Source organism: Python bivittatus, unplaced genomic scaffold (assembly GCF_059951505.1).
Source record: "Python bivittatus isolate LINGU-HERP-01145 unplaced genomic scaffold, Pbiv_v1 ctg000190_np1212, whole genome shotgun sequence".
In the NCBI taxonomy this organism is placed as follows: domain Eukaryota; kingdom Metazoa; phylum Chordata; class Lepidosauria; order Squamata; family Pythonidae; genus Python; species Python bivittatus.
The window spans coordinates 21,794,438-21,818,582 of record NW_028277042.1 but is presented as its reverse complement, the minus strand read 5'-3'; the positions used below and the strand labels follow the sequence as shown (position 1 = coordinate 21,818,582).

The following is a 24,145-nucleotide window of genomic DNA, read 5'->3' as shown; positions in this document are numbered from 1 at the left end:
TGCCTGCCCGGGTGGCAGCCTGGCACCGAGGGGCCCGGCGCGGTCGAGCCGGGAGGCTCCGCAGCCCTCCGGCCAGGGGCTCGTTGGCGTTAAGCTCGTGCCGACAGGCGCCCCAGTGGACCGGTGCGGATGCTCTTTGAATGAATGAATGAATGAATGGAATGACTCTCTCTCTCTCTCACGCACTCTAAACACAAGCATGGCTCTTTCAAACGATGGAAACGGCCGCGCACCTTTGACGGACAGGGGAGTAGCTTGCGAGGCCGCTCTAGACCCGCTCGGTTATTCGTCCCCGCGTCCCTCGGGAACAAGAACTCCCCGAAGGCCGCGGGAGAGCGCTCTGCTGTCTCCCCCCAGGCGCCTTCTGGGGCGCGACGGGGCTCAGCCGCGTCGCGTCACTGCAAATAATCAAGGGCTTCGCAAGCGAGATCTGGCAAAACGTCGCTTGAAACCGCAGACCTGCCTCATGGCAACGTTGCACGGCCGCGTAAAGATGCATTTAATTCCCCACAACTCTCTAAACAATGTATTTTAATTACACTGGTTGCCATACACATTCTGTCCCGCTTACATAACATGCCGTTAAAAACTTTGCTGAAAGCTAGAAGTAAAATGATTATATAAATAAAAGAAAGCCTATCAAATACTTTTAGGTCAGAAAATAGGTGCAATCTCAGGAGAACGTCTAATAGAATGTGACACACAGAAACCCAAGAAAAGAAGTACTCTTTAAACAATAAAGTTTATTAATTTTATTTTTAAAAGCAATTGTGCAACAAAATAATTTTAAAAATGTACTCTTTCCACAATATGTATCCAAAAAGAATAGCTAAACATAGAGATCTAAAATTAGAAAACCACTTTTCAAAAGGTGCCCATCAATAGGGCAGTAATTATAGCATCAGGGTTAGAGAGTGGGAAACACATCACAGGAAACAACTGGTATCTTGGCAGAAGAACCGCTTCTAATTAAAATGGATTACTTGGCGGACAAATGCCGTTTTGTGCAACTGTATTTTGCACGGCCTCCGTGCAGGAACGTGTCTGGCCCGGTCACCAGACAAAAGGCCCCAGGCGGAAGAGCTTGGGCCGGGCCCTGGGCCATCGCTGAGCCTCCCCTCTGGGAATCGGGCACAAGGCGCAGCCAAAAGCCTGAAAGAGCCAGGGAGGGGCTGGCCAACATAGTCAAGAAGAGGCTGTCCAGGGAAGGCAACTGCTCCCACCCATTTGGGCGGTTTATGAGAAGGCACTGGGGGGTAACACCTTGCACTAAAACCAGGTTTGCTAACTCAATGCTAATGGCTGTGGACAGACATCATTTGAGCTATAAACCATGGCTTACAAGCCACAATAAGAGGGTTCACGCGGACGGCTTTGCAGACGCCTCACAAGACTGGATTCTGGGCATCTGAAAGGCAAAGGACCAGCAGAGACACTGTCTGAAAGGAAAGGCACGTGGGGCAAGTTGATTAGGGACCCTGAAAGGATTCACCCAAGAGGGAGTTTGTAGGAGGAGAGCCGTGTTAGTCCACAGTGGCAAAAAAATCAGGAGGAGTCTGGCAGCACCCTTTCCGGCCGACGCATTTTATTCAAAGGCGTCAGCTTCCGGGACTGCTCCCGATTTTTTGCCACCCAGCAAGGAGGTGCTGCTGCAAGAAGCCTCTTAGCCTTGCTGGTGTTCGGGACTCCAGCTCTTCTCACAGTCGTATGGAACTCGCTCCCAGTGACTTCAGTGGAGCTCCTTCCGGAGTAAATTCGAAGTGGTGGCAAACTACCCAGATGTGCTAGGCTGCAGCTCCCATCTGGCCCAGGGAGGACCCGTAGCAAAGGACGTTGAGTCCCGCAGCTCAGCACGTTTTGAGGGTCACACCTTCCCCACCTGACACCCCCCACACACAAAAAGGCCTGTATTTAAATTGAGAAGCCCCTCTACTTTAAAAGCCAGGCAGACCTCCGGTGGAAGGGAAAATTCCTTCAGCAAAGTGCATCATCAAGTCATCCAGAGAATCTGTCTGCTATATTCTGATCTCTTTTTAAAAAAAGGAAAATGTTATGTCGGAGCTCTGCCTCCCCACGCCCATCAGAAATCCGCCATCTCTCCCGAGAGATAACTCCCCATCACTTCCGCAGACCACCTTTGGAGAGGTGGAAATTCCTCTCCCAAACTGAATGTCACATGCGTGCAGAACCACCACCCAGGGTCCGCGGAAACATCTTTGGTTAGGCTTTGGAAACGCCGTGCCTGACAGCTCTTCCTGGAGAAAGCTCAGAGAATTAGCCGCCATAGCCAGGCTGCAGGATTTGGATCCGTGCGAGCAGAACTGGTCACCCCTCAACGTTCCTGGCACCCTCAGGCAATTAGTAGGAACCTGTATCCTATTATTACATGACCGCAGCATCAGCTGTGCTTTATCCTCTCTCTCACAAATGTATTTTTCTTGCATATTTTTCCTCCTCACGTTCTCCAAGATATGATTTTGCAACAAGAAGCCCGATTTTCTACTTAAGCAAGCAGGAGGAAAGATGAACAAGAAGACGGGGTCAGAGAGATTCAGGTGAAACTCCTGAACACAAGACCAAGCATCAGAGAGTCTTTCTGTCCTTCACAGAATCCAGGTACTTTTCTCTTTCCTGGAGAAGCTTTTTCCCCTTGACGGTCTCCACCCCTTGAGAAACAGAATCTGACTCAACCTGTTTGGGAGCTTCCGAAAGGGCACAGCAGTCCCACGTGGATTAGAATTATCCCACAGAGGTGAGACTGTCAGAATCTACCCCTTTCAAGAGGGAACTTTTTTGTCTGCTTTGGTAAATTATGGAAACTTTGGCAAGAATCACCCAGAGTCAGTTCGTGGGAAGAGTTGGCCTCTTTTCCCTCTCCCTCCTAGCTGTCTGCCCCCACCCTCTACCCCACCATTCAAGTCGCACCTAGTCATCTTCTTCGCCCCCTCCATACATGTCAGCCAACTTCTTGAAACGGTTGCCCCAGTTGTTCAGGTAATCATAATCTTGGTCCTGGTCTCCATTGGAGGAATTGAGAGAACTGAGAGAGGTGGCTTCAGAGCCGTTGCCTTCATAATCAAACACCAGCAGAGAGTCATATGGGGGAGCAGTGGGGTCTGTGTCTGCTGCCTTCAGGTTCTGTTAGAAGAGAAACCAACAAAATGCCCATTTCTTGAACAGTAGAGCAAACTGGTGACAACACAACCATCTCTCCAGAGCAGTGTTTCTCAACCTTGGCCACTTGAAGATGTGTGGACTTCAACTCCCAGAATTCTGGGAATTGAAGTCCACACATCTTCAAGCTGCCATGGTTGAGAGACACTGGACTACACTGTCTCTATCCAGGCTGTATCTAGAGCTATTGAGCAGCTATGATTTAGCTTTCTTGCCCACATTTTTCTTCTCACCAAGTGCTCGGTCACTTGAGATGACTAGACTGTTTGCCAGGCGAGTGAAGAGACTGGCAGAAGGAGGGAGTCTTCCTCTCTACCAACCCACCCACTGCTCTTCAGTGCTGCAGGCAGAGGAGATCCTCTGGCGTAGCAACCAAGCAGACTGCCAGCGTTACACAGACTGCTTTCTCCTCCTTCCAGAGCAGCCTTCTGTGTTTTCACATTGAATGCAAATAAAGCAAAGGCCCCCACATATCCAGCCTAGCTGTCAAAAGGCTGGTGATGGACTTCACTAGCCTGCTTTAATGCTGCTAGAGATCTCTTCTTGCTGTTCTTAAAATTGTTTTTGATTAACTTTTTTGTTCTGGACATCAGGTTGAGCCTCTACCAGGGAGGGGATAGAAGTGATTGCTTTTTAGTTGATAAAGATTTTCCCTTTGGCATTTCCGGGTTCAAAAGCTGCTGTTGGCAGGGGAGGAAAACACCATTTGGGCAGAACTATCTGTAGTCAAAGAGCATCACAGGGGCAAATGACCTCAGGAACAGGAGTATCTGGTTCGTGTCCATGAACTGGGTAACCACCAGCAAACTGGGCCCCAAGTCCCACTCACCTCATCAATGAAATTGCCTATCTCATCAGGGTTGGCAGGGCGTGGTCGGTACTGTGGGGCTGGCATGAGCGTCGGAGCCACGTCGTTACGGGTGATTTCAGGGCGGGCATCCAGGCCGCGATGCAACTGGCTCAGATCATAATCCTAGGAAGAGAAAATGCCATCAGGATCTTGGGTAGAGGAAAAAAACTCCAGGACTTTGAGCTGATCAAAATCAGGAGTGGTGGCCGACAGCCAGGAAGAAAATCTTCCTCCAGCACAGAAAGTGAACACAGAGGACATTCTCTTCTTTCCCTTGGAAGAACAAAATGGTTTTGTTTGGGTCACTCTTACTTTGGCCATAGCACTAACCCTGGAGGGATTCCTTTCTAAATCTAAGCTTAAAGATGTCATTTTAACCAGAGCCACTGGAGAACGTGTAAACAGAACAGTCGAAATAGATCAAGCAAATGCCTGGCCATAGCTTGCTTCCAGCCCAATGGAAGACACTCATGTGCAGGAGGCCAATCAAAGCAGGGCCACCTTGCCAGATGATGCACACACCCAGGGCAAGAAGTGGCGCACGGAAAGGAAATGGGTTGCGGGGAGGAGGAGCACCACTCAGGGCTCAAATTCTATGGGGGACTGAGGAGGAGCAGCCCAGTCCCTTGGGGCCCAAGAGCCAGAGACCCACCTGGTCCTCCTCCCCTCCGCCTTCTTCGTCGTAGTAGTAGACGTTGTCCCTCGTGTCGTCCTCAGGAGGGAGCAGGGGCTCCTTCACCTGCCTTCTCCTTCTCACAAACAGGACCACCAGCAGCAGCAGGACTACAAGATAAGGGTAGGGAGGTGTCAGAATCCTCACAATCAATCAACCAGCTTGCTTGCTGGCTTGCCTGCTTGCCTCGGTTCTGCCATTAGGAGAAGCGGGGGGGGAGCTGGGAAGATGTTAGAAGCAGATGGGTTGTCATCACAGGGCAGGAACGCTCAAGGTCGTACCAACGGGCGAATGTGCAAATGTCTGGAAGGCAAAGGGGGGAGCACGGGAACCAAAGGGGGTAAAAGTAACTTTTCGGCATGCGTGGGCTCAGTCTTACCAATGCTACACTTTTTCTCAGTAAATGAACTTTTCTTTGAACCCTTATCGGTTGCAAGAGAGTTACTGGCATTGGGAGTTGAAAGCGGCAGATTGTCACAGGAGGCCCCGTGAGCGCCATCCTACCAGCTCCTGGCACAACTGGAGACCACCTTGCTACCACACGGCCAGGACTTCAGTGCCCACAGAGATCTGGTCTGGGAATACTTTTCCTACCGGGATACCACCAGAACACTATGAACAGCTCTCAAGCAGATTTATCTGATGCAGAGCTCTAGTCTCCTGGATGCCCACACAAGTAGGAGGACACAAATGGTCACTTCTCATGGTTGCCAGGCCCGGACAACATGCCTGCAAAATCTTGGAGGAAGCAAGCGTTTCCAGCAGCCAGGAAGGAGAAAGAGCAATTCTCCCCAGCTCTGAACAAAATCCAGGCCCCCACCTTCTCGCTTCTTCACTGGCGAGAGTCTGCAGGAGCCCCCAAGTTGCTCCTTGGGTGGGTGACGCATCCAAGCTGGAGACTTTCAGGCTCCACGAAGCACAGCATTTTGCAGGTGGCCCATCAAGAGGAGCACACCTGGTTCAACCTGGGCTGACAAGGAGAAAGGGTATGCAGTACTCACTCAGAAAGGCCAGGATGCCCCCAAGGATGCCCAGAATGGCCGAGGTCTGTATCGTTGCTGGCAGAAATGCCTTTCGATCGCAGTTTTTGGCCGACCCTTCACAGTTACAGACAGCGGCTTTCACGGTTGTGACGTGAGACAGGCCCTGACCGTCGGTCAATTTGAGGGCGATGTTGTACTCCCCGGGCTCCAGCTGCTTGGTCAGGAGAAGGGTCAGACTGTCTGCAAAGGACAACCAGCCAGGATGCAGGTGAGGGTTGGGGATTTATCCCTATTTGCCCTAAAACTTGCTCTATTTTACTTAAACTTTAAAATAGTAATTATGTAATTAATAGCTTTGAAGATCAACACCAATGACATCTCCCTCTGTTATTTTAATGCAAATTTTGGAGAAGAGAATGAGGAAAGAGTTCAGAGGAAAGCAGGAAGCTTTTTTACGCTGACCACTCAACCTGAAGATGCTGGACTGTCCACCTCCCTTGGACTGCCCCGAGTGCAGCTGACCCTCTGGCCTACCCTTGTTGGTCTGGACTGTCCAGTTGGCATCGGAGCCAAATTCCAGCTTTGCAGAGAAGGGGCCGGTGTTGGGTGGGAGATCCTTGTCCACAATGTTTAGCACTTGGGCCTCTGGATTACGGTTGCAGACGTCAAACGTTCGGGGCTCCGGTTCTGGCCAGTTGTCGTTCACGTCCTCCAGGTGCAAAAGGAGAGTCCCCGTGCCGGTGGCCGGCTGCTTCGCTGGAGAGAAACGGTGGGGTGAGTAGCTGCTCCAAAGGAAGGCAGTGGCACCAGCAGTGTTGGGGCATCAGAGCAGCACCGAAGTCTCTACACCTTCCAGACAGCCCCAGGAAGGCATATGGCCAGTGATGCTGTGCCACTAGAACAGTGTTTTTCAACCTTGGCAGCTAGAAGATGTGTGGACTTCAACTCCCAGAATTCCCCACCCAGCTGGCTGGGGAATTCTGGGAGTTGAAGGCCACACATCTTCAAGCTGCCAAGGTTGAGAAACACTGCACTAGAAGGACCAGACCGGTTTTCTCCAGGGCATTTCAGAACTTGTGGACAGGGTAGGAGGCTCCCATCTCCATCTTTATCCCCCCCAACTCCCCCAATAATGAAGAATGGCCTGAAATCACACATTTTCCCAGTGCAATCTGGAGGTGTTTGTTTGTTCGTTTATATATCAAATTTGTCACTGCCCATCTCATTAAAGAGCGACTCTGGGTGGTTTACAGAGAAGATAACAATTAAAAACACAACAAAAACGTTTGGCGCCACATATGGTGCCCATGGCTGCAGGTTGCCCCCTTCCCATCAGCTGAGCCCCAAAGCTTATTTGCCCTAGAATGGGGCTTGCTTCTGGCTAAGGGGGATACCCAGCCACAGGAGGGCGTGAACGTGCCATGCGTTTACCCAGCCGCTTCCCCCTTCCTCTGGTGGAGATGTGGAAAGCTCATGTTCAGAGTCCTCATGACGGTGGTGGGAGGCTGAGCAGGGCCTTCCCTGTCATGGCTCCCTTATCGTGGAACATTTAATCTACCTAATTTCCCCAATTTGGGGAAAGGTGTCATACTGGTGTGGACTGCACACCCCTCTTAATTCTAGAAGTCTTCAGTATTTTACACAGTCATTTCTGCTTTTTGCGGCTTCCTTGTTTGAAAAGGCACTTTCACAAGACAAACGTGAAGTTGCAGGAGGCAGAAGTTTCAGAGAACTCCTCCTGGCGAAGCAGCAAAGCAGGTCCTGGGTTGGTCGGGGGAAAGGCCAGAGAAGGGCAGCGCTGCCAGGGGCCCATATCCTTGGGTGGCACCCCTCCTCACCCCACCCCCAGCTGCACAGGTTTTTTTGCGTTTGGGTGCAGGACCAAATGCAGAGTCTTGGGGAAAAGAAAGATCAGTCCTCTCTTACCATTGTCACTTGCCACAATGATTGCTTTGTAGATATTGTTTTTCACAAAATCCGACTCTCGGTCTAGGCTGGCTTTTGACTGAATCAGGCCAGTTTCAGGGTCAATTTTCAGCCATCCTGCTGGGTCGCTCCGCACCGCGTACCTGCAAGAAGAAACAGTCCCTGGGCTCGGCCGGTGCCTTTCAGAACAAGGGGCCTGCAGCGGCTTCCGGGTTTCCCCGTCCAGCCTTTGAACGGCATCTCTCCAGACCCCCGTACCTGAGGGTTTGCTGCAGGAACGTGTCAGGGTCCTGGGCCGTGTACTGGATTATTGGCTGCCCAGCAGGAAGATCTTCTGGCTTTGACACCCTCATTTCAGGTGGAACAAAGACCGGCGGTTCATTTTCGTCTGTCACAGTGACGGTGACGGTGGCCGTGGATGTCGGGAGACGGACTGAGAAGTCGACTTCGTTCACTACAGACACTTCGAGAATATACCGGTTTTTGGTCTCATAATCCAGTTTCTGAAAGGACGTGAAAGAGGGAGAAAATGAGAGTTGGCCGGGCCAGAGGTAGTCAGCAATTCTCACTTGGATGGAACCCCCAAAGTTAACATTCCAGCAGGTTATGGGGCTGGGGACAAACAGGATTCTGGCCCCCAAAAGAAGGGGCCCACTGCTCACCTTCGCTGTGGTCAAGAGACCGTAGTTGGTGTTAGGGTCAGTAGTGACCGCAAAGTCCTGTCCCTCATTCCCTTTCACAATGCTGTACTTTGCTTTCCAGGCCGGGGTGTCCTTTTCGTCTGCATCTATGACTTTCAGGGTGGCCACGAGGGCCCCCACTGCATTCTCCGGCACACTTCCGTTGTACTACAAAAGAAGTGGGGGCTGTCAGAGGAGAGCAGGCGGCCTGTCTTGGCCGGGGAAAAGTCCGGCCCAAGGGAACGGGACGCCACCGTGGACGATGACACCAGCATTGCTAGGCACAAAGGGGGGCAAGTCCCAACATTACCGTGAGTGGCTTAAAGGTTGGCTCGTTATCGTTCGTGTCGGTGATGGTAATCACAGCTGTCGCAGTATTACTTAAGCCTAGCCCCAGCATGTCAGTCGCTTGCAGAATCAGTGTGTACTTGGGGCATCTCTGAAATGAGAACACACATCCTGGTAACCTCCCAAAAGGCAACTGCTGTGTGAGAAGCTCCTAGCCGGCATGGTCTGTGGGAATGGCCTTGGGAGACCAAGAGCCACAGGCTGGACAACTGACGTGCAGAAGGTATCCCGGCCCACCGAAGGAAAAGGGGCGTGGGAAGAGCCCCTTTCTGGAGAGTGAAAGGAAAGGAGGGGAGAAGCGCTTTCAATCCTGGAAGATTCTGTTTATGTAGCCTTACACTAAAGGTAGAGCCAGTGCTCCTGGCTGCGCTTCTTGTCTGCAGGACCAACCATAGCTCGCTTTAGGACAAACCACTGCGCAAGAGCCCCTGGATTATCCCCCATCCCTCTGGATTGAAGGCAGCACAACAGAGATGCGACCCTTCCCTCGATTAATTCCCATCGTAGAAACGGTTTGCTCGGAACCCCTCCACCCAACCACTAGGCGTTTACCTCTCGGTCTAGACCTGCCACAACAACGCTGATCAGGCCAGTCTCGTTATTGATGGTGAACATCTGTCTTTCTGGTTCAGGTGGCTCCTGGCTGAGGATGGAGTAAGTGATGACCCCATTATAGGAATCCACCGCGTCGTCTTTGTCCACGGCTGACACCGTCATCACAGAAGTTCCTGGGGACACCCAAGACAGGGGCTGCTTAAAGCCTCTGTTAAAACCAGCCCAGGAGCTGGGCACGAGTCCGACTCCGCCTGCACCAGCCAGCCAAAACAGCCTCTGGCTTCTGGGAAATATGAGCACCTCCAGCTGCAGCAGTGACTGACCACTCTATGCCACAGCTGAAATTATGGGGCTTGCGCGGGCTGGATGGTCTCAGCTTGTGGTCTGGATGGCTCTGACCAGGAGGGACTGTGCCTGTGCCCCAGAGGGCCGGAACGCAGCAGGAGGGAGGCTTGTACCCTCCAGTAGCCTTTCCTACCTGGTTTAGCTCCCTCTTCCACAGACCCTTGGAAGATGTCCTTGATGAACTCTGGGCGGTTGTCATTCTGGTCACCGACTTTGATGGTGACCTCCATGGGCTCCTCTGCTGTTTGCCCATTGGCTAACACCGCGTGGCATAACAGCTACATTGAAAAGCAGAGAAAGGGTGTTATTCACCAGGGGAAGAAAAGAGAAGCCACCGGCAGCATTTTTCATGGAGAGCAACGGTTCCTGGCACCCACCGCTGTCAGCTCTGGAGAGCCTGACCCAATGGACAAGGGATGGACTCCACAGGGTAATACGAAGCCATGGGATGGGGACCCGGAGATCCTCTCAGATACTTTAGAGACCCCCATGAAAGGGCCTGGAACTTTTACTGGGCAGAAAACACAGTTGCTTTAGGAGCAAGGAAGTGGCGGCTTTCCCCGAGAGTCACCTGCTTCTAAGCAGGGTTTCCTGAAGGATCTCCCGGCAGGAAAGAAATGCAGGCATTGCCAAAAAGGGACTCTTGTGTACTGGCAAACGGCCTGGCAGCTGGCATGGCTTCCCAGAGGCAGCCCTGGTCTTCGGCTTCCCACCCATTCCACAAGGGAGATTTCCAAGCACTGGGCCCTACTCACCCACCACACGCAGCTGCCCAAAACGGAAAGAAAGATTTATAGCCAAAGCAGCTGACACGGACTCACCAGGTAGCTGGGAATGTTCTCTCTGTCCAGCGCACGAGTCACCTTCAGCCAGCCAGTTTCCCTCTCGATGGTGAAGGTGCCGATCGGAGGGCTGTCGGCCCCCTGCCCCGTGATGCTGTAGAAGACGGTGGTCTCTTTTTCTTTGCTGGACTTGATCTGATTGGAGAGACGGGATGGAAACGTCAGTGACGGGGACGGGACGGCCGCGCTCTGCCCCTCTCCACCGCCGAATGCGAAACAGGGAACTGGGGCAGGTCCCAGGGAGCCCAGGAGCAGAGCAGACCGCGGCAGCCGTGCCACCCGGCCCGATGCAGAAGGCGGGCGCCAAAGCTTGGCTGAAGTGAGATCCCAAGGGGCTTAGGCAAAATGTCTACGCAGCACCGTCACAAGCTGGAATTTTTGGATTCCTGCATTTGTAAGTCATTACAACTCTGGAGGCGAAACCAATTAACCTAACGGAGCTGCCACGGAGCAAAGTCCTTACCTGCACCAAGTTCTTGGGGAAAGGGCCCCTCTCATTCTCAGAGCAAAGAATTGGGGGGATGACCCAGTCTCTCTTTTGCCGCCTCAGGCCAGGCCCAGATCGTGGGAAAGTCAGCACCTCCGCCTGGGCAGACCGACCAGTCTCCTGTGAATAGAGAGCCGTGTCTCTGGTTCCGCAGGGAAGGAAGACCCTGGCTCCTGGTCCAAAGGCCCAGAAGATCCCCCCCCCAAGGAGACGAGGAAGCAGAGGAAGGGGCTGCATACCACATGAGAATGGCGCTTTTGATGGCCACGGTGCTGGAGCTGCAGCGTCACCCTGGCTGAATGTTTCCTGCCTGCCAGGTCCCACGCGTGGACGAGGAAGCTCAGCTCCCGGCTGTGGAGATGCAGAGGCCGTTTCACCACAACCACACCGTCAGAACGCAACTTGAAGCGCGTGTCCTCCGAAAGATAGGCCCCTGGGCTCCTCCCTGCGCAGTCCTCAAAGTCCACTGGCGGGGGGGAGAGAGCAGAAGTCAGTGATCAAGGAGCCCAAGGCAGGATTGCCAGCCTACTCTTGCCAAGCTGGCTTGGCCAATTCTGCTTCACCAGGGGGCGCCAGCGTGGCACCACTAGAAGCAGAGGCTGCTTTTTGAACACAAACAAGGAACGTTTGCCCTGTTGGCTGCCACTCCCCACCCCGGTTCAGCCTCACTAACTGCCTGCAACTCATCAGGAGGGAGGGCAGAAAGCAGCTGCAGCAGCATTTGCCACTCTGTGCCATTTTTCCAGCTACCTCGCCCCATCTCCCCATCACTGCAGGAAAAAAGCAAATGTTATGACCTGTCATAACTGGCACTTTTCTCCCCAGTTATACCCCTGCGAAGCGGCTGAACCATGTTGGTTCTCCTGAAGGCCCGGGCATCTCCTGCCAAGGTGCCTTCAGCTGCCTCTTCGCCCCTTGCCCTCCAGGCTGCAGCAGCCTCCCTTCTCCAGCACCGGCTTCCGTGCCAGGCTGAGCAACTCCCCTTCCTTGTCTTACAAAAGCGTAGCTTGGAAACTCAACTCAAAAAGAGGGCCAAGTTGCTTTGGAGATCTCACGCACAATAGCCACAGGTTGCTTTGAGTGGAAAGAAGGCAGGAAAGGAGCTGAGGGTGCCTGTCTTGCACCCTGGCCCCCCAAACTGCTGCAGGGCAGCCCCATCACTGTTCCTGGAACGGTCCCTACCCTGGACTGCGAAAGACCCCATCTTTTTATAGCAGGCAGGAGCCTTGAGACGATTTCAGAGCAGGGTGAGAGGCTTCTCCGAGGCCCTCTCGTAAGGGGGGCAGCAGGTCTGCCCTTCCCACTCTTCTCCCCAAACAGGGCAAGCGCGTAACCAGTTCCTGGCTGGCCCAGAGAAAGAGACCCATTTACCCAGCCAGGCAGGTTCTACTAGAAGATCACACTTCAGTCGCTACTCCCCACTTTCCGGGAAGATATGCAAGCATCTGAATGGTAATCATGGTTTATTCAATGGACTCCATTTTCTGGAGTTTCACAACAGGTCAAACCAAAAACTGACCACACAGGCTGAGCTCCCACAACATGCTAGACCAAAACGTGCCTTGTCTCTATGATCATAACAAACGATGCAGGTTTAACTAGTTGGTATCATAGCCTAAGGATCTCTGCCAAGCAGGATGGCCTGGGAGGCTTGGCACCTGGGCAGGTTCTGATTTGTTAGGCTCCCTGGGTGCTCCGCTCCTGGGACCAGCCACCAGGTGCTTTCCCCGGCCCCCTCGGAGGCAGAAACCTCGTTGAGACGAGACCCCTCCCTCTCTGCGATGCAGCCGGCAGAGGCCAAGGTCCAAAGAGCAGGGAGTGCCGGGCAAGGGGAGGCTCCACGGCCCCCAACAGAGTCAACTGAACTGAGTGGACTCTCCAGAGGTGCAGAAACAGCAGGGACAGAAGGCCAATTTCATGGAGCAGGGGGAGCTGTAGAAGGTGCCAGGTGGGGCAGGGAGAGCGGATCCCCAGTGATGCGCGTGAAAGCAAGCCCCCCCAAGGGACGCACAGGGTGGTTATGATCTGTGCAGCCATGAGACCAAATCCTGCACACGCCAACAGAAAAGGAGGCTACTGGTGCAAAAACCCAAGCGGAAGAGAGCCCTTGACTGGCCGGTCGCTCAGAGAAAGGCTTGAACATCTGGGGCCCTCTAAGGAAACAAAACCACGAGAACCACGACCCTCAAGCTCCTTTTCGCTTCTCCTCAGGAAAAGACACAGTGGTTCCAGCTGCACCCTCAACACCCGGGCACCTGGCTGAGAGTGAGCCTCTCCCCCCGCATCCCCACAGCTAGGAAGCAGCCAGGCCCCAGGAGGATCCACTTCCGCCCAGCAGCGCCCTAGCCAGGCCGCTCTTGCAGGCGGGCCCATGAGCTGGGCGTAGCCACTGGCAGACCTGCTGCGGTCTTCCTGCCGTCCACCTCCCAGGCGCCCCCCCAGCCGGACTAACGCTCTGCCCCGGTCAAAGAGAGGCACCTCTAGCTCAGGGACCTGCCTGGGACAAGGTGAAGGAAGCCCCTCCGAGCTCTGGGCCCCAACGTTGCTTCTGACCCACTGGACGGGGCCATCTTCCTCAAAGATACCCAGGGCCGTGAGGGCAAGGGCCGTCCGGGTGGCCTGCCTAGGGCCCCAAGCTGCTGAGGGTCAGCGGTTGGCAGCTTTGGGGAGGTTAGAGGCTCATCAGGACCAAGCAATGGAGGTGCAGGGGCCAAGCCCAGCGCCTGGCACCGGGCATCCCCAGTGACCCTTTCACAAGAACTTCCTTCCTTGTGGGGTGGGGGGGAGGGGGTGCCTTTCTCCAGCCCTTCCTGGTTTTTCCCAGGGCAATCTCAGCCTCGGGCAGGTCTGCCGTCCTTCCCTCCCTCTCCGTGCCCACACCTTCTCTTTCCGGAGGGGGGGTGGGAGGGGCTGTCTGAGCGAGCAGCCAGGCTTTCTCCCTCCTCCTGCGCTGGGGCCCCAGGCGGGCTCTGCCCTGGCCTCTGAGCCCCAGAAGCCCCTGGGTGGGACAGCAAGCATGCCGGCATGCCTGGGCTCCGTCTGGCGGGGGCCGGAGAAGGCGGAGGGAGCTCCAAGCCGGTTCCTCCAGCTGGCCTACTTGGAAGGGGAGTGTGCGCCGATCCAGCCGTGTCTGGGCAGGAGAGGCTGAGTCTCGGCTTGGAAGGAGCGCCTGTCACCGGGCGCATCTCTCTGCCACAGGCCCAGGCAGGTCCTCTGAGGCTCCGGCAGGGGAAGGTCTGTGGGGGGCTGCCCGAGCTCCAGGCCAGAGCCTCACCGCTGAAAGAGGCCACGTGTGGGAAAGGAGGGGCCGGAGGACATCCTGTAAGACCCTTCCCCACAGGACCGCCAGGCCCAGGCTCTCCTGCGCATTCACATCCCCTCCCACCCGCTGCAATATGCAGGAACGAGCTGGTGGGAAGCAACACTGCAGGGTGCCGGCCTCCCCGTCTCCCGTGGGGCAGCTGCAGGTCTGAGACAGCATGTGGACAGCAGGAAGGGCGTCTCGGCCCGAGGGGCTGCCGGCCTCTGAGGTCGCCCCTCAACTCTTGGGGAGATTTGTCTGGAGGGAGCAAATGACGACGGGGCAGCATCTCCCCCAGCCGTGATCCACAAGAGGCTCCTTCTTGGCCACGAACCTGCCCACGAGGCCAAGACCCGCCCTCCAGGAAAGACATTGAACCTGCCAACTTCCTTGTCCTTCCAGGGCTGGATGGAACAGGAAGGTTTCGTTTAAGCAGGGCGGTCATGTCAAGACCCCACCAGGGAGAAAAACAAAAGCCATCTTGGTGTTAACCTATGAACTTCCTGCACCCTAAAGGTGTTGTTTTTTTTTAATTAGATTAGGGTTTTTTCTTCTCATCACGTCTAATCTCCCTTGCAACGTATGGCCCCGTTTTCATTCCAGCCAAGGCCTCAATTCCATGCATTCCTCAAATAAGAAAAGTCATTGGTTGGCTGTTGTTTTTTTAATGAGGCAAATCATATGATTTTCTTTCCGTAACAACCATCTCGGGAACCTCAATTTTCCATTAAAAAGTCTCTAGTCCTCGTATCTATGAAGATGGGCTTAAAAGCACACTTTCTGTGTTCCCAGAATAACAGCGCAAAACATGGACAAAACATGATTCAGCTTGTTCTCTCCAGCCACAGGACTCAGTTCCTGATGCTCAGAATTTAATCCTCCTCCTCTGCCCCCTTTACCGACAGCAGTGGGGTCCGGGCGAGGGGCTCTCGGGCTTCTCTGAAAGACCCAAGCCCTCCAGGGTGCCATTTCCTCGTAAACCCTGAAGGGGACACCCCCACCCCCATTTCACCTAGACTGACTCAAGCAGATGCCCCCATCCTTCGCAACATGAAGGGGATGCCCTGAGCCAGCTCTGTCCCCAGAGGGCTTGGTCTGCACAGCAAGGCTGCCTTGTCTCCGAGAAGATACTGGCAAGAGAAGGAGGGGAAGGAGGAAGGGGCCACAGCGGCCAATGGGCCCCCGGCCCTGAAAGCAAGCTCTCGTCTCTGCTCAAAGAAGCGGGGATCCCTGGCCTTCGAATAGAAAAAAAGCCTAAATTAAGATTCGTGGCTGGGAACAGAGGGTGGCTGAAAAGTCTCCCCGCCCCCATATTAACCATGGCTTCTGTGGATTCTGGAGAGCCAGGATGAACCCAGCCACCTTTCACGCAGTGCCAAATATGGGCAGAACTTCCCTGCTTCCTAACGAGACAGTTTTATCAGGGAAAGAAAACACGTCACCTTCCCACGTTCCAGCTCAGGGCGGGGCACGTCAAAAGCCACAAAAAAGGCTTCACTTCCCCATCCAGTCCCAGGATAAGCAGAAAACAGTCACAGTCACACCAGAAATAAAAGGGGAAACTGGTTTCCCTCTTGCCAACGGGCCGGTCAGTGAAACTGAAGGTCAGGAGGTTCCCTTTCACAAAGGAAAAGTCCTGATTCACACTCCAGTAACGGGCGGAACTCGGGGCAACCAGAGTCCGGACGAACCGGGGAGGCTGGGCACCTTCAAGGAGGACAGGGCTTTCTGTTCTTGAGTAATATTTGTGTTCGATAAGCATATATAGCATTGGGACTGTGTACTACTATAATGATATATTACTTTTTTTTGTTGAACTTTTTCACTTTTATGTTAAAGCACTTTTATGTATTTTTTTCCTTTTTTGTAATAAAAAATAAATAATAATAACAACAACAACAACTAAAAAAAGGAGCACAGGGCACATTAAAAGCTATGTCTTGTTCTCTCTGGAATCAGCGGGAGTAGGCATTTGCCCATCTGCCCAATCTAGGAGGGTAGGAAGAAGAAACACTCACGACCGCTGCCAAGTTTTCAGAGCTACCTGGTTGGCCGTTACAGAAAAAGGAGATGGAGGGACAGTGACCGGAGCCAGAAGCCAGCGGCTTTGCTCCTCGAATCTGACTGGCAAAACCTGCCTTCTGCCCAGCCCCAGTCCTGAGCAACCTGGACGGGCTCTTCCCTGCATCGGCACCATCCCTGCCTGCCTTTGAGCACTGCACGTCTCGCCGGCCATGCGGCCATCTCTGACAGCCAGAGAAGCAACAGGGAAGGTCATCTGGTGCTCCGGATGTCTCAGATGCACTGTGGGCCAGATTCCCCTCCCTGGGGCATGAGCCAGACTCCGGTGATATGCTGAGCGGTGATCTCACCCTGGAGTTTCGCTATGACTTTCCAAGTTGCAGAACAAGAGTTTCACCTGAAAGCTGATTCAGAGGACCGAGATATGCACCCAGTGCGGCGGGAGTTCCCCGCTCTGGAAAGGCAGCCAGTCTCTCCGAAATCAGGTGAACCGGTCAGTCAGTGAGGAGCCGAGGCCTGGAGACCACTACCGACGTCGGGGGAGGATCCCCTTCAGGGCTCCAGATGGATTCTTCCCTGCCTAAGGTCAAAACCCACCACGCTGAAGCGGCACTGCCCTCCTTAGGGCCACTCTGATGGAGGAGCAGTGGGAAGGGGCTGGAGGCTTGGCGGGAGAGCCCAGCTTGCGCACAGCAGACCCTGGCAACTCCAGGCTGGGCTGAGCCACCGGGACCCACCAGGCAGCCACAAAACCTGCGTGATGCCGCGGCCCAGGTCAAGAGCTTCGGCCCTGGAGGGGTCAGCGGAGGAGGTCCCTGCACTTGACGACCTCCTTTCAGTTGCTAGGCCCCAGGATAGTGCGGCACGCAAAGCTCTGCCTGATGCTTGCTTGGAACACGGCAGGACGCTGGGGCGTGCGTCCATCGCACAAACCGGGGGGCACGTGCTTTGCTCCAAAGAGAACTTTTTAAAGCCAAAGAACCTGGTTTACTTCTAGCCAGCACGCGTTTCCACAGCAAGAGCTCTGCACACAGCAGCCAGGAATCCCCCCCAGGGAGGGGGGTCGAGCTCTGGCCCTAATTACAAGGCAGCCCTTTCCTCCGGGGCCTGCCTTTGAAGTGAGGAGCCCCAGTGGGACCCCACCCCCTCCTCAGTCCACGTCCAGGCCCACTCCCTGCCGTGCAGGAGGGCTGGGCTGAGCACTGGCCAGAGGTGACCCCCCTCAGGGCCCCTGGTGCTGCCTAATTACCCCCATGCCAAACCCATTGGGTGTGCCAGCCTGGAGCCATCCGGCTTTCCTCTTTCATTTGTCCAGATCCAGCCACAGATCCAGGCCCCGAGTGCCGCAGGGGCTCCTCTTGGAGATAATAGACACTTGGGCTTCATTTGCATAAGATGTGTAACCAGGTCAGTGGAAGACCAGGCACTCCGGCACTTCCCCAACACACTAAGTGTGGCTAGGATTTTTTTAAGTTAGCTTCTTGTGGATATATGATTTCTTATGCAATGTGGATCCAGGAGATGGGACAGCTTAGTGACCAAGTTACAGGTATCCTCAGTTGGAGGTAAAAGTGTGTAAGCTTCCAGGGGACAAAACTGCAGCTGCCTGAGGAATTCTGAGTATCTCTTTTGCTAGTTCATACGTACCTCTAAACCAGGGGTTTCAAACAAACCATAGTGGCCTGATGTACACATGACCCTCCGACCGACCACAATGGCTGGCTTCATACACGCTGCTGAGCCGAAGCCACGAAAGCACACGCTTGGGATGTGTGAACCAGGAAAATCTCACCCACCTGTCCACACCCAGGTGTGCCTAACATGGGGCAGGCTAAATGGTGCAAACAAGTCAGGTGAGCTCTTATGGACCTTCAGCGGGGGAGGTCACGGCGCGGCTGAGATAATAACCCTTGTATTTAACACCGGAGGACTGTTTTCCAGGCGCTCCACGCACATTAGCCATGCCCAACCTTATAAAAAGCCTCCTGAGCAGATTAGAGCGTCCTTCTCCCAGAGGGCCGACAAAGGAGGCTGAGAGCATGTGGCTGATTTAGGGCCACCAAGTCCATCAAGGGGAGAGGCACGAATCAAAACAGGAGCTTAGTCTCCTCCGGTCAAATGTCTTGCGAAACAGCAGGAAGCTGATGGCACCCCTGGATCAGGAACAACCACAGGAAGGAGTCGAGGACCCAGCCCAAGATGCACTGCTACTCACGCTGGAGCAGGACAATTTGACTCAGCTTCCTTCAAATGTTGCAATGCGTGAACAATAAAGTATTGCGTGCATGCACACACACACGCTATGTCACGGACCACACAAGTTCAAAGGGGCCCTTGAGGTCATAAAACCCTAGTCTCAGCTCAGTGCAGGGATCCAAATTCAAGCATCCCCCACCAATGGCTGCCTAACCCCCACCCAGACACTCCTGGCAAAGGGGAGCCCATGTTAGCTGCAACTAGAAAAACATGCTGGAAACCGATGCAAAGGTGGCCCACAGTCCCAGGAGCGAGAGACCCGCTGCAGAAGAACTCTCCAGACAGAAGCAGACCAGAGACCTACAGGCGGACTCGCACGCGCTGGGCCAGAGATACGCAAGGATCTTGAAGAGGTGGACTGCATGACAAATAACTCAGGACATGGCACCCCATTTCAATCCTCCTTTCAAAGTTTGATGCCACACCGCAACAATAATTGAGAATAAAGGATCAAATCCTTTTATTATTCACAGCAGCAATCCGTAACAGCATTCAGACTGGAAAAGAAAGCAAGGGTTGCTGCTGGATGGACAATTTGCCCAAATAAAGGATCCACCTGGCCTAAGAGTCTGATTAAAGGAAAGATTAATTGTAACAAGGCCTAGTCCTAGAGCTCTGTTCTCCTTTCATAGCGTACACAAACCCAGGGCTTGCAGGCCAACGTGATGCCAGCACAGACAGACCCTACACCCCAAAGGACATAAACACAATGCATGAGAAACCGCATCCTAGATTAGCCCTCTTCCCCTTCGTTGGCATGTCCAGAATTACCGCTGCTCTGAATACAACTTTCCTGTACCTGATACCTTCCCGTCACATTGGAGCCACAACTCCCAAAATTTCCAGCGCTTCTGGAAGGCGTCTGGTTAGAGAAGGCTGGTAGAACATCTGATGAACCATGCAAAACTGACCGGACAAGTTTTGTTCTGCTGGGTGGTTTTAATGATGCTATTTCTGAAGACGATCCACAAAGGCTGAAAGCCTTCCAGAATTATCCATGAAAACCTTAAACACTGGAAAATATTTCATGTTTTTGCTCTGTAGGCAGTCAAGAAAATATTTAAAATTCTTAGGCACAGACATTACATTTGTAGGAACCCAAGTGGGTGGGTAAGTAGCTTTCATGGACAATCCCTGCACTTGAACTTGGTTTAGCCTCTCTTTTTTGAACAAAGAGAGATTAACCAAAACAGCTCAGAAATAAATGAACTAAAAGGACAATGGTATGTTACGCTCTTTTATGCAGGAAGGGGTCAGACACTTCTTGAGCCTAGTTTTAAAACTGAGAGAGTATTACAATAAAACAGTGTTTGCTTTTCTCTCAAGGGATTCCCTCAGCCCCACGAAGAGTAGAAACTCTGGAGTGTTTTCCTTTTGTGACCTTTCCAGCTTTCGTATCCTCTGCCCACCTCCATCACTGAGGTGGAAAACCAGCCTGCCGTTCCCTCCTGCCGTGTTTGCCGTAGGGACCAACGCGCTGACTCTGCTTGGCAAGACCAGAGGTAACCTGTGGGCAGATCTCAAGTTCTCTCCGAGCTCCTGAGTCAAGTTCACTCGTCTGGAGGATGAGCTGGGTCCCTTTTGCTTTCGCAAAGACACGGGTCTAGGGCATCATGCCACAGACTGGTACTACAGCTTCCATTAGCCCCAGCCAACTTGGCCAGTCTGGCTGAGGCATGATGGGAATGGCAGTACAACAAGTTGGGGGACGGCCAATTTGCATGCATCCTTATTATTAGGCCGGGCAATAAGCAAAATTCTAAGCGTTTTGAGAAGGTGACGCACTTAGCAGCCAGTTTCAGGAACTTGCCCTTGTTTGACAGTTGTACTTTCGAAGTCTGGCCGTGTGAAAACCAGTCCAGGGTCTCCTCAAAAGGGCACACGAAGCATAATACTAATAACATGGAACATTAAAATATTCCACTTAGTCTCAGCTTCTGTTTGCTGTAGATTCTTCATTTCACATTTGTCACCAACTCAGCCATCTGAAGGTTTTTCTAAACTATTTCTCCCATTCTTGCAACACTCTCTTCTTCATACCTAGCACAGCTCACACATAAAATGTTTTCAAGAAACGTGTTAAAGACGCTGGTACCGAGAATTCCCGAAAATAAAAATTTATATTGTATGAATAAAATGATCCTAATATGATGCACTAAGAGCGCCGAAGAGGCTGGGGCTGGAGTTGAGCTGACTCCCTGGTGGTGCAAAGGACCACCGTGGCTTGGCTCTGTTGCTGCTGCCTTTCAAGCAGTACTTGAGCCGTGAAAGCTACCCAGATCAAGAAACAAGCACCGATATCATGGAGGGAGCGGCCAGACCGGGTGCGGAAAAACAAGCTTGGATCCCTGCTTGTTTTGTGCTAAGAGGCAAGGTCAACTTGGAGCCACAACCCTTTTTGAAGCAGGGCTGAAAAATCAGGCCTCCAGAGCAGCTCCAGTGGAGGCAAAGGTAAATGATTCACAGAGGCTGTTGACACAACGTCAGGGACGGCCACCGCCTCGTCACGCTCACGCTGAACTGCGCTAGGCAGCCGAGCAGGAAACCAAACAGCGACCATCAGAGTTCAAACAGTGCGCGCGAGCGCACACGCACACGCACACACACACGCTGTGCAGGCCCAACCTTGCACAGCTGCAAGGAGGAGCAGGCCTCACCCGCCTGGCCAAGCTCCACCTTGCATCGCCAGAGGAGGAAAGGGCCAGGTGGAAACTACCTGAGCCACGCAGGTAACTCAACCACAATGCTCAGCTTAGAAAGATGCTGCTGACAAAGCTCGCCTGCCTCTGAAACACGGATCCAGCTTCCCCAGAGCCCCTGCTGCCTCCTCTCCCTCCCGCTTCCAGGAAGGGCAAGGGGGGCAACATAGAAGTAGAACCATGGCGTTCTAACCTGGCCCAAGCAGGAGCTCAGGGGACTTCTTAGCATAACTAGGTTTTTATTTATTTACACTGTACATTTCTACGACACCAACAAATCTGGGCAGCTTACAAGGTTTAAAACCAGAACAACACATTAAAATCACTAATAAAAAGACAGCCACACCGGAGGAGAAAATTATTCTTAGAAATACTTCCAAGCTGCCTCATCTCATTGACTTCTGGATGGATTACAACATTACTTAAAAACTTTATCAGAAAATCAATAAAAGTGAAAGCCAAGTCAATTAGTAAGCAGCAGAGTCAACCTTCACACATGCAAACGCCCAGCCTAACGGAGCTGACTGGAATCAGCCTCTGAGGACTGCCGATATTCACCCTTCCAAATTCAAAGTGATAGTCTTCAGTCTTATGGGAGGCAGAATGCTGATACACCCATTTTACAGACTCCCTGCCTGAAGAGCAGCCACTTTCCCTTTACGGAAGCAGGAAAAGATCACTACCCAGTGAGCTCACAAGACGAATGTGAAAGCAACCTGAATCTACCTTCTCCTTCCTCCAACGCAGGAGCAGGAGCAGGAGCAGGAGCAGGAGCAGGAGCAGGAGCAGGAGCAGGAGCAGGAGCAGGAGCAGGAGCAGGAGCAGGAGCAGAAGATGCCTTCCTGCTTGGGAGGGGGGAGCGCAGGCACCCAGGAACCATTCCTTCTCTCCCTCAGCCCACCCACAAGCAGCGGGCCCAGGGGCTCTCTTACCTCTGCCCAAGATCCGGCCCCTCTCCAAGTCCCGCTGGGGCACCCGGAATGTGTAGGCCTCCAACCTGAAACCTGGCTGGCAACGGGCCACTGCCCGATCCTCACTGAGCCCCTTTTCGCCCTGGGAAGCCAAAAGACAAGAGTGAGGGGGGGCGCGGGGGGTGGGGGGCGCACAGCTCTCCTCCAGCCTGACTTCCCCCCACCTGTTCATCCAGAGGAAGCGCTGGAGAGGGAACAGCGGGTCTGAACCCCCTTCTGCGCCCGGCCCCACTGCCTGGGGGCCCAGGCCACGCCCCCAGGAGCCTCTTACTGGGGCGAAGCCTTCAGAAGGGATCCCAAGGTCCGGAGCCTGAGCCCCCCAGCAGCAGAGAGGCGCTTTCCGGCCAGGTGGGCCTCGCCTCCCCGAGGAAGGACTTCGCGGGCTGGCCGGGCGGGGAAGAGGAGCTGAGGCGGCAGGAGGGGAGCTCAGAAGCAAGGCAGGGCAGGGCAGGGCAGGAAGCCCGCCGGGCACTCCCGCGGAGGGCTCCCCCAACGCGGCTGCCCGAAGAGGCGCGGGGGCGACGGGCGCGCCTCCGATGACGGGGAGAGGGGCTCCGGCGGCCGGGCCCGGAGCAGCAGCGCCCGCCCCGTCTCACCTGTAGCAGCAGCAGCAGCACAAGGCCGAGTCCCGCCTGGGTCCCCATCGCGGCGAGCGGAGGTGCGCGCGGCCCCGAAGCCCGGAAAGTTTGACTCCGTCGGCTGCCGCCCCGGTGGTGGCAGGTGAGAGGCTCCGCCCGCGCTGGAAGCCCCGCCCCAGGCGAGAGGGGGCGGGGCCCGCCGGCCTCGCCCCTGCCTTTGCGCCGCGGGATCCGCAGGTGCTGCCGGGGAGGCCGCCCGGGCGCGTCGGGAGGCCGCGCAAGACGCGGCGGCGGCGGCGGCGACGGACCGGCCCGCCGGAGCTCGCTCTGCTTGCGGGCGCTGGCCGGGCGCGTTACCGCCGAAGCCTGCGCTACCTGTGGCTTCAGGCGCCGGGCAGCCCATCCGCCTGGCCCGTTCCCCGCCGGCTACCGACCGGCCGCCTCTCTCCGCCCGACGGCGTCGGCCCTTGGGAGCCCAGCCTCGGGAGCGCCGGGCCGGGTAGAGGACGCTGTTTCGGCGCCTTGGGGGAAGAAGCCCCCGGACTCGGACGGCGCCGCGGCAGAAGCGGAGCCGGGAGGCTGGGGCAAAGGCGGCTGGCCAAGACCGGACGCTCGGTTGGCCCGAGGGCGGCTTTCGCCGGGGGCCGCAAGCAGCGCCGAGCTCCCCGGCAAGGGCTGCCTGGGAAAAGCGGCGCGCAGGTTGCGCCCGCGTCCCCCGGGGCAGGAAGGGAGGGCAGGAGGGCGGCGGCCCCGGAGCCTTCGGCCGGGCTGGGGGCAGTTCCCGACCGTGGTCGCCGCTGGGTCTGCGCCCCGCGCTCGGCCGCTTTGCTGCTAAATCACAGCCGGCAGGTGACACCGGCCCCTCGTGCCGCGAGTTACGAGGGGCGCGGCGGCTCCGGCTGGTCGCGCTGCCCGGGCAATGCGGGCGCTTCTCCTCCGGCAGGCGGCGCTCGCCCCCGGCAGCCCGGCTCTCCTGCGGCCCGAGCGGAGCGGGGCTGCATCGGGCGCCCCCTTCCCGGGCAGGCCGGCGGGGTCCCGCCCGCACGTCTGAGTCGCCCTGAGGCCGTGGGCTCTTCTCCCCAGCCCCCTCGCGCCTCGGGCTGGCAGCCCCATCCGCGGCTGAGGGATCAGGCACGCCGCTTGCAGCGGCAGGAAAACCGGTCGGGCGAGCGCCGCGGCTGGCGGCCAGCCAAGGGGCCAGGAGCGGGCAGGCGGCGGGGCGGGGCGGGGCGGGGCGGGGGGGGCAGGCCTTCGGGGTTGCTTGCTCCGCCTCGGCGCAGCCCGGCCCCGAACGCGGGCGCCGCGCCCAGCCCGTTCTCCGCCTGCCTCCGGTGGGGCGGCGCGGAAAGGAGCCGCTGTGCTAAGGCGCCCTCAGAGCTGCTGCCCGTCTCCGGAGGGCCAAGGCAGGACTGCCCCCTCCAGGCCGTGGCAGGGCTGCAGCCGGGCCTCCCTCGT

General features: G+C 55.2%; 1 protein-coding gene across 1 annotated transcript; it reads right to left on the bottom strand.

Annotated features, from left to right (window-relative positions):
- Window positions 1-721: 721 nt before the first annotated feature.
- Window positions 722-22,848, bottom strand: CDH1 (cadherin 1). Its single transcript, XM_088136300.1, has 16 exons — window positions 22,709-22,848; window positions 22,074-22,194; window positions 11,103-11,329; window positions 10,840-10,983; window positions 10,356-10,511; window positions 9,668-9,812; window positions 9,187-9,362; window positions 8,597-8,725; window positions 8,269-8,454; window positions 7,865-8,109; window positions 7,607-7,749; window positions 6,215-6,436; window positions 5,699-5,920; window positions 4,677-4,807; window positions 4,004-4,147; window positions 722-3,138 (listed from the first exon to the last, which is right to left on the bottom strand). Exons 1-16 carry the CDS (start codon window positions 22,754-22,756, stop codon window positions 2,926-2,928), a joined length of 2,652 nt encoding a protein of 883 aa, XP_087992426.1. The 5' UTR covers window positions 22,757-22,848; the 3' UTR covers window positions 722-2,925.
- Between the last annotated feature and the right edge of the window lie 1,297 nt (window positions 22,849-24,145).

What these genes read in the sequence shown, in the direction of transcription:
- CDH1 (XM_088136300.1), bottom strand. Translation starts at nt 22,756, where the DNA reads ATGGGGACCCAGGCGGGACTCGGCCTTGTGCTGCTGCTGCTGCTACAG. An exon ending in TGGCAGGTCTAGACCGAGAG is followed by an intron (nt 8,726 to 9,186) that starts GTAAACGCCTAG and finishes TTCTCATTTCAG; the next exon opens with AGATGCCCCAAGTACACACT. An exon ending in GACAGTCCAGACCAACAAGG is followed by an intron (nt 5,921 to 6,214) that starts GTAGGCCAGAGG and finishes TGTCCTTTGCAG; the next exon opens with ACAGTCTGACCCTTCTCCTG.